This window comes from Danio aesculapii, chromosome 18 (assembly GCF_903798145.1).
Source record: "Danio aesculapii chromosome 18, fDanAes4.1, whole genome shotgun sequence".
NCBI lineage: Eukaryota > Metazoa > Chordata > Actinopteri > Cypriniformes > Danionidae > Danio > Danio aesculapii.
This window is the reverse complement of record NC_079452.1, coordinates 42,864,734-42,874,090: the sequence shown is the minus strand read 5'-3', so window position 1 is coordinate 42,874,090 and position 9,357 is coordinate 42,864,734. Positions and strand designations below refer to the sequence as shown.

Sequence of the window (9,357 nt, the reverse complement as noted above, 5' to 3'; positions counted from 1 at the left end):
GGCATTCAATGAAACAAAGATTGCTAAAGTAAACAGATCTCTATAAGTAAACAGACCTATTTATCTCTGTGCAAAAAATTACATCATCTCAAGTCACTTTTAGCCCCTTCTAATTTGGCATTTAAAAAGGGCTTTCATCACTATTTGTCTTTTTTCACAAAAAAAAGGTACAAAATCAACAATTGTAGCCAGTGTCTCTGGTCAAGCTGACAGGGAACAATCCATTTATTTATTGTCCATTAAAAGCAATCAAACGATAAACACAGATTAACTGCTTAAAAATCAAAAGATTCAGACCTAAATTTAACCACATCCAGAGGAAGTACTTTAGTGGCCAGTAATGAAGGCAGTGTTTTTCTACTGTTTTGTTATAAATGGAGGTTAGTGGGAGATCAAGTGGCACTGCATGATGAAACAAACTGAAAGAAATGCGGTGTGTGTCGACTGAGGTGATGCCATAATCAGATTAAACCACACACACACACACACACACACACACACACACACACACACACACACACACACACACACACACACACACACACACACACACTTGCAAAAACCATCACAGGAAGTAGCCTATGAGGCTTCCTCTAACACAGTCCCATTTCCTCCTGCTTGCTTTGATGTGTTTTCTTTTACTCTAAATCTATTTTGTTTCAGTGGCTACTAGTTTTGTGGTTAACCCTTACACTGAAACATGCTGAATTATAGATGCAGCGCCCTTGGGCAAAATAAAGCAGTCAGTACAGAATCAACAGATCCACTCATGTTATCAGTATGTTTGTGTTTATATGTTAGAATCTTAGCTTTACCTTTTCTTTTACAGGCGGTGCAGGGCACAGGCTTGGCCTTCATCGCCTTTACTGAAGCCATGACCCATTTCCCAGCCTCGCCTTTTTGGTCTGTTATGTTCTTCCTAATGCTGGTCAATCTGGGGCTGGGCAGCATGTTTGGCACTATCCAGGGCATCCTCACACCAATTGTGGACACCTTTAAAGTACGAAAGGAATACCTCACAGGTCAGTCAAAAACAAATCATTAATAAATGGAAACATATATTAATCTTTTCTTTTATTTACATTATAAATCCCACCAAACACTTCACTTAACAGATTTAGATTTTCTGTTCACATTAGTTTGTGGTTCAAGTTTTTTTTTCCTTAATAAACCAGATAATAAGGGAACTAAATTGGACGTAGCGTATGAGTGCATGTGTGAATGAGAGTGTTTCCTAGTACTGGGTTCCAGCTGGAAGGGCATCCAACATATTTAAAACATGCTGGAATAGTTGGCGGTTCATTCCTCTGTGGCGACCCCTGATAAATAAGGGATTAAGCTGAAGGAAAATGAATAATGTTAGGGTAACATTCTTTGTCTAGGTTATATTTTTGCAACTAATGATATATTTTTGTAACCTAAAATAGTGTTCAGTAAATGTTTCAGGGTGGTTTAAATGACCTACACAGGACGTTCCCTTACGAATAACTTTAGGCTCATAAAATATACAACATGTAAAATAACCTAATCAACCATAATAAATAATCATAAATTAAACTATATATACACTATATTTGCAGAATTACATGTTAACTATTGTAGACATTAGTCAAAACTAGCTAAACTGATTTTCAAATGTATAGTTTAATTAACTTTATTTCAAATTTATAGCTAGAAATATTCTAACGAATTACGTTTAAAATGCTTGCACATGCTCCGGTTTCCCCAACAGTCCAAAGACATGCGTTAAAGGTGAATTGGATAAACTAAATTAGCTGTGGTGTATGAATGTGTGTGTGTGTGTGTGGTGTGTGTGTGTGTGGTGTGTTGGGTTGTGTGTGTGTGTGTGTGTGTGAATGAGTGTGTATGGATGTTTCCCAGTACCGGGTTGCAGCTGGAAGGACATCCGCTGTGTAAAACATATGCTGGATAAATTGGTGGTTCATTCCACTGTGGCGACCCCTGATGAATAAAGGAACTAAGCTGAAGGAAAATAAATGAATGAATGTTTGGACACTTGGCTTTCGTGCACATCAAGAGTGTCCAAACTCGGTCCTGGAGGGCCACTGTTCTGCAGATTTTAGCTCCAAATTGGCTCAACACACCTGCACAGATGTTTCTAAAAAGCCTAGCAAGAGCTTGATTAGCTAGTCCTTGATTAGCTGCAAACTAAACTTTTCAGGACACCGGCCCTCCAGGACCGAGTTTGGGCACCCCTGGTGTACATTAAACTAATGTTGGGTAAAGTTATGTTTAAAAAATGTATAACAATCTTGGGTCACATTTTTTAAGTAACTAAATTTGTTTAAATTAAATCTTCTAGGAATTCTAAAGAAATCTAAAGGAATTATGAAAATATGTTTTATGTTATTGTTGCTTTTAAATTAAAATAGCCTTACAAATCTTATTATATTACTTTTAGAAGTAGTAACATTACCCAACTCTGATTTCAAGTCTGAAAAAAAATAACGACTTATTTTTATTATTAATATTATTATTATTATTAATGCATTAACAACATATACAAAACAATACCAGGTGAGTACAAAAAAATATGAAAAGCATAATAAGAGTTATATAAAAGTACACAGACTCAATAGGAAAAACAAAATAAAATAATAACAAATAAAGTACCGCTAGGCCTGGCTAACTCAAAATAACTTAAACGTGTCAAACAAAACAAAAAGTTCTCGTCAGACTTTTAGCCTAAAACTTGACGCGTACTGATACACATATTTCTATTGGCTGCAATTCCTGTCACTCATGATAAATGTAACATTTCCAATCATATATTAACAAAATTACGCAATTTATGCTTTATATTTATTTTGTAGGCTATTGAAAGAGTAATATCTTAACTCCTCCAAAACTCATCTTATTGTTTTGGTTTCTAATATGATAACGTTGTATATCAAACACTGCTCTCTGCTCTTTCTTTACAGTTGGCTGCTGTGTACTTGCCTTTTTTATTGGTTTGACATTTGTCCAGCGATCAGGGAACTACTTCGTGGCCATGTTTGACGATTATTCAGCCACTCTGCCTCTCCTCATCGTTGTTCTGCTGGAGAATATCGCTGTGGCCTGGGTTTACGGCACTGACAAGTAGGAATTCAGTCTTTATTAGAAAGCTCATAGCGCCCTCTTGTGGAAAGAGCCTCCTATTGAAATTAAGAGTGTTTTTTTATCTGTGTATGTTTGTTGTGCTACCATACTAACAATAGAAATACAGTAATACGAAGTAATAACAATTACATAATAATAATAATGATAATAATAATAATAACACAGACTGGTTTACTAACACAGTTAATTAACAATATAAGCAGGTCCATGAATCATCTAATAAACACATCTTTGACTGAACATTGACAGAAACGTAGTTAAAAATGTAATTTGAGAGTTTAATATTTAAAAGGATATCCTAAGATAAAGTGAAGAAAAGTGTTTTGAAGTCAAAATAAACCAATATATTGTGATTTGTTTCTTGTTATACTAGTAAAAACTCATTTTTGATGGCATTGTTACTGCTCCCGAAAATTAATAATAATACAAATCTAGTGCAATGTTATATTTTGCAGTTCTGAGAAAAGAGAGAAATACAAGACAAACTTGAAAACAAAACAGCATAAACTCTATTTGGTTAAAGTAATTCTGAGAAAATACTTTTTTTTGTAGTGTTGAATTTATCCCTTACAGTTTGGTGAAAGTGAATTTGAATGTAATTTGTAGTGATTGATGCATGTTTGTCTCTTCTGTGGTTTTCAGGTTCTTTGAGGATCTGAAGGACATGCTTGGTTTTACACCGTACCGCTATTATTACTATATGTGGAAGTTTGTGACTCCAGTGCTGCTGCTGGGGCTCCTGGCCGCAAGCGTCATTCAGCTGGGACTGGTGCCTCCTAGCTACAGTGCGTGGAACCAGCAGCTGGTGAGTGACGCTAAGTGAAAAGTAAAATTCTTAATATAGGTAAACATTTTTATATATATATATATATATATATATATATATATATATATATATATATATATATATATATATATAAACACACATAAAATATTTTTATTCAAGGACAATTAGCTTTTTGAATTAATTTTTTAATAAATATGAATTGTATTCTGGGAACTTATATTTAAAGTAGTTCTAGACAGGCCTGGCCACATTACAATTTCAATTCATTTTGCCAAATGATTTAGGTTATTCCAAAGGTCTTTACAGCATACAGCAACAGAACCCAAACACATTTGCACCGCTTACAGTAATGTCTTGTCAGTTTGCTCTGATGATTTTATCAATAAAATAGTTTTTTTAAACATGCAATTTTACTCTTATTTATGCCACATTATTGCCCAATTTGTGCATTATTTCATAATAATTCAGTGATTTGTTTTGAATTAATGCTTATATTAGTATTCTATTATTAATTTATTTTACATATATTATTAAAGGTATTAAGGATTAAATGTTCTCAACTATTAACCTAACTATTAATCAGCTATTAATTTTTAGAAATGTATGAATGGAATGAATGTTATATTTAGTAGTTTTCCATATCTGTTTGCATGCTAAATAATGATGGGTCTTCTGATCATTTATTATGTTAAAAGTATAGTACTTTTTTAATCATGCCAAAAGAAAAAGTAATTTCATATAGTCATTCCGCACAATTTTACATATAAGAGATGCAATAAATATGATCAGTAATATAGGAGCACATGTAGTCAGGTCAGGTATATCTTGCATTCAAACTAAATTAAATACATTAACAAATACAAGTATTTATAGCAGTAATTCTATGTCAATTAAAGAGCCCCTATTTGCATTATAAAAGATCATATTTTAGTTTCGGGGGTCTCCAACAAAAGGCTGACATGTATGCAAAGTCAAAAAACACTTTCATTGTCTTATAATATGCATTTATTTTTACCTAATTAACCCAACTACTCCCATATGACTTGTTCAGTGATTAATTTGTTCTCAAACCCCTCCTTTGCGTGAGGATAGTCGGCTGTAATTGGTCCGATGACCCAGTCTGTTGTAATTGGTCGACTGGGTTTAGCCAAAGACTCCAACACAGCTGTGAAGTAGCAGAGAGTATGTGAGAGCCCAATGGCAGGACATGCATTATGCATGCAGTTAAACACCAGCATATTACTCTACTCTTAACACTGACCCCAAGTAATAACAACAACACACATTCAGTATTAATTCACACAGTGGCAAAACTATTTGAACTATTTTGTAAATTGACCACATCACGTGTGTAAGAACAGCTGATGGTGGCCATAGCAAAGGCAAACAGTAGAGGATCGCAGGTTCAGAAAGGCACTTAAATCGGTAAAAGAAGCACGAGTCGCGTTTTCAATGTGGTTTTGAACACAATATGTGAACAGCCCCATACAGATTTAACCTGAGAGATACAGTGCAAGCACTGATCAATTATAGATAAGCGATTACAAGCTGCGCAGAGTGATTACAACTTATAAAAACAATTAAATACATATTTAGCAAACTACAGAAATTGAGGCAACAATTTTAATTGCACTTACATGTTATGATCCGGAGGAAGAAGTAACAGGTCCATATGAACTGTAACAGTTACTGACACAAGTCCCGGTCAAAGTCCCATATATAATAGTCTTTGCTGCTCGTTCTTTTAATAGGAAGTGGCCGACGAGTCCCACATTTCAGGTAGGTAATTGTATCCAAAAATCATAATAATGACAGGAAACAAACACAGCACTAGGTTGGCCATACTGTGGTATTGTTGTGCAGCCACAATCTCCATCTGTCTGTGATCTTCATCTTCGTGTCATGATCTGTCCCGTGATCCTCCGCGCTACGCTAGTGGTCTGAAGGGAAAAAGCACATTCACATTATACCGGATCCGGTACTACATATTTGGTGATGTACCATATCGACGTCGGACGCGTTCAGGCAAAAGATACAAACCCAACACTGAGTTCGACTATTTCGTTAAAGAATCGAATAGTTTTAAACAACGGTGCACTTTCAGATTATAAACCTCTGCTGGATGTTTTCATTCACTTAGTGCTGTTACACACTGCATGGAAGCTCATTTTTCAAAAACCCATATAGGGGCTCTTTAACAAAATTATTAATACTTTTCTATTTGTTTTATATAAATATAAATATATATATATATATATATATATATATATATATATATATATTATATATATATATATATATATATATATATAATATATTATTTATTTTTATTTTTTATGCATTTTAATTGAAATATTTTAATTGAAATATTTTTAAAATAATTATCAAAAATACAGCAAAAAAGTGATAAAATAGTCACAGTATTTTTAAAAATCTGTTTTAAATTTTAATATATTTTAAAATGTTAATTACTTTAGTGAAAAAAAATAGTTGAAAATGTACCCTTGCCTTCAACCTTCAGCCTTCAGTATGAGAAATCATTTGAACATGCCTAATACAAAATTCAATACTACAGCAATAATATAACGATAATAAAGTGAATTGTGCATCTTCCTACAGTATCAGTTTTAAAATGCTTAAACAGTTTCACAGTACACTGACTGAGGGCAATGCTGTGGCTCTTTAAACCAAGTTTGCTTCTAAGGCCTACAACACAAAGTTTTACCACAGGATTAAAGTGGATTTATTCCCTTGCCGGAATAATCCAATTTCTGCATCTGTTATCAGGCTCAGAGCAGTCTCTCAGTTATCCGCCTTGGGGTCTTTGCTGTCTGCATCTCTCTGGTGGTCACGCCTATCCTCCCTGTGCCCGTGGTTTTCATTCTGCGCTGTCCCTGAACATCATCGACGAGAACACCGGAGGCCTGTCCACAGTCTCCTATAAAAAAGGGCGCATTATAAAAGACACGGCTTGCAGGACCAGAGAAGACGACGAGGATGACGCAAGTCTTCTGAACACGAAGACACCGAGCGAGGCCCCGTCGCCAATGCCGGCCAACTACCGAAAGCAGAGCGGTCCCGGTTCAGCCGCAGACGCCAAGCTCAACGGCAGCTGCAGCACTGGATACTTAATGCCCAATATTACTGACATTCCTGACATGCCTGAATCTGATTTGTGAGAGCCTGTGGTGGGTCATCTGTAACTGTGAGGACCAGTGTCACTTCATTTGCTTTGTAAAAAAAACGTCTTCATCTTTGTGTAACCCAATCACAGTCAATCGCCTGATCAGAGCTTTTCACACTTATAGAAACAGTCATTCTAAACCTCGTGAATGAAATACCGATTTATGACATGTTCACACCAATGATGGTCTATAAAATCATATATTTACTATTACAAATAGTTACTATTACTAAAAATAGTTTTCACCGATAATATCAAAATTTGGGCCGACATTGATAACTGATATATATAGGCCGATAAATCGCTTTATATGACCTTGTTTATTTCAGAGCCTGATTCTAAAATATTATACACTTTATACATGTCATTAACTATCTACACATAGACATCCCCTACATTCTATATCAGTGAGTACGTTTACATGGACACCAATACTCTGATTTTAATATCATTAAGACAATACTCTGATTTAGAGTCTACCATGTAAACAATGATTTTGGATTACTTTAATCTGACTAAAGTCATAATTGAACTAAACAGAAACTGAATTTAGACATGAGTAGTCCTATTTTAGTTGCGTTATTGCAGTTCAGACATATAAATTTGAACCGTTTTGTGGTACTTTGCGCTATATTTTGCATCAAGATGCACACATGGCAAGTGTATGACTACAAACAAATGAGAATGGCTTCAAGCAAGTATTTCAGAGTTTGTTGCGGGGGCATAAATGAAAAGCGAATGAAACCTAATAGTATCTGACTGCAAAGGTGGCCTGTTACTTAAAAGTTTGTATCCACCGTCGTTTCTTTGCACATATAGTGTGGGAAATTCACTTCAGTTGAATTAAGCATAATTAAAAACGAAACCCCCCAATCTTATTCAGATTAAGACAAATAATTAATTTACTGAAGTCCGTGTAAACGTATATAACTGCAGGGCAACTATGTTTATATATAATAACTTTAACTGATAAAGTTATTAGGTATTAGTTAATTAAAGTTGTTAGTAACTAATAGAGTTATAGTAACTGATAACCTTAACCTTTCTGATTTGGATTATAATGCTATAATGTGCACCTTTTGTAAAGCTGCTTTGAAGCAATATTTTTTGTAAAAGCACTATACAAATAAACTTAAATTGAATAAAAGGCGAACAAACAATGGTGGTGCCACACTAAGCATAGTTATCATACCATGGTATTTGTAGTGAAACTATCATTATAAAACTGGCAATCAATATTCTAAAAAACAAACAAACACATGGTTACAACACTTTTACTATAATAAATCTATGGTTGACTTTAAGGCTTTATGCCATTTCTCATCTTAAGGCATCTAACTGTGGGGCATCATGTAGGGATTTTGCATAGAAACCATCCATCTCAATTAGGATCTCAATTAAATGTACGTTTAATTTAGAGAATACTCCACAAACGGTTTCAGGTCTCCAGCTTACAAACACCCCTGAATCTCTAAGTGAAGTTTATTTATAAACTAATTTCGAGAGGATCATGTGCTTATGATTGCTTGCAGCTGGTCCTGCATTATTCAATTTATGATTCACCAATCAGACAATTCCTAAGCCACTATAAATACCCTAAGTTCTATATAAAAGCTCTCTTCGTTATGAAGACTCCCCCTTCCACCCCCTACTCCTTTCCTAGATGGGTGGCACGGTGGCCCAGTGGTTAGCACTGTTGCCTCACAGCAAGAACGTCACAGGTTGTAGTCCGTACCAAGCCAGCTGATGTTTCTGTGCAGAGTTTACACGTTCTCCCTGTGGTCACGTGGGTTTCGCCCGAGTTCCCCGGTTTCCTCCCACCCATCCAAAAACATACAACTCAAGTTAATTGACTAATCCAAATCAGCACCATAGACATGCTCCTTGTAAGTAGATATCTCTTAAGAGCAATCACTATCTGTTCAGTAGCTACTACAGCAGGGGAGTTCTCGAGATCTACCTGTGAGCTCAAACTCCCCTCTCGCCCTGCAGACGGGAAGGAGCCCAGGGCTCTCTCCTCGGACAGCATGCCAAACAAGCTTATATAATCAATCATCAGCTAAGTGTGAACTCTTGAAATAAATTAAAAAGAGCACCAAGTCAAAGCCCAAATATTTTATCTGACAATGGCGACCGACTTTCAAAAGAATTCCAAATACTGCAACTCTACCACAATAGAAAGTGTTTCTATTTTTCCACATCACACACAGTTTGAAACATGTCTGTGCATAGTTTAACTGTTGTCAGTATGTATTGTTTACAC

At 35.3% G+C, this 9,357-nt stretch overlaps 2 protein-coding genes across 2 annotated transcripts; both read left to right on the top strand.

Annotated features, from left to right (window-relative positions):
• The first annotated feature begins 374 nt into the window (after positions 1 to 374).
• LOC130245371 (sodium-dependent neutral amino acid transporter B(0)AT2-like) lies at positions 375 to 3,946 on the top strand. The gene is made up of 4 exons (XM_056478035.1): positions 375 to 380; positions 830 to 1,022; positions 2,943 to 3,102; positions 3,766 to 3,946. The coding sequence occupies exons 1-4, from the start codon at positions 375 to 377 to the stop codon at positions 3,944 to 3,946; spliced, it is 540 nt and encodes a 179-aa protein (XP_056334010.1).
• Positions 3,947 to 5,020: 1,074 nt separating this feature from the next.
• LOC130245370 (sodium-dependent neutral amino acid transporter B(0)AT2-like) lies at positions 5,021 to 8,443 on the top strand. Its single transcript, XM_056478034.1, has 3 exons — positions 5,021 to 5,077; positions 5,662 to 5,689; positions 6,698 to 8,443. Exons 1-3 carry the CDS (start codon positions 5,021 to 5,023, stop codon positions 7,087 to 7,089), a joined length of 477 nt encoding a protein of 158 aa, XP_056334009.1. The 3' UTR covers positions 7,090 to 8,443.
• The last annotated feature ends 914 nt before the right edge of the window (positions 8,444 to 9,357 follow it).

Bases quoted from the DNA above. Each gene is read 5' to 3' on its own strand.
- LOC130245370 (XM_056478034.1), top strand. From the start codon at position 5,021: ATGACCCAGTCTGTTGTAATTGGTCGACTGGGTTTAGCCAAAGACTCC. The intron at 5,078-5,661 runs GTGAAGTAGCAG...TTCTTTTAATAG, and splicing joins CCAAAGACTCCAACACAGCT to GAAGTGGCCGACGAGTCCCA. The intron at 5,690-6,697 runs GTAGGTAATTGT...ATCTGTTATCAG, and splicing joins CGACGAGTCCCACATTTCAG to GCTCAGAGCAGTCTCTCAGT.
- LOC130245371 (XM_056478035.1), top strand. The intron at 1,023-2,942 runs GTCAGTCAAAAA...CTTTCTTTACAG, and splicing joins ACGAAAGGAATACCTCACAG to TTGGCTGCTGTGTACTTGCC. The intron at 3,103-3,765 runs GTAGGAATTCAG...TGTGGTTTTCAG, and splicing joins TGGGTTTACGGCACTGACAA to GTTCTTTGAGGATCTGAAGG.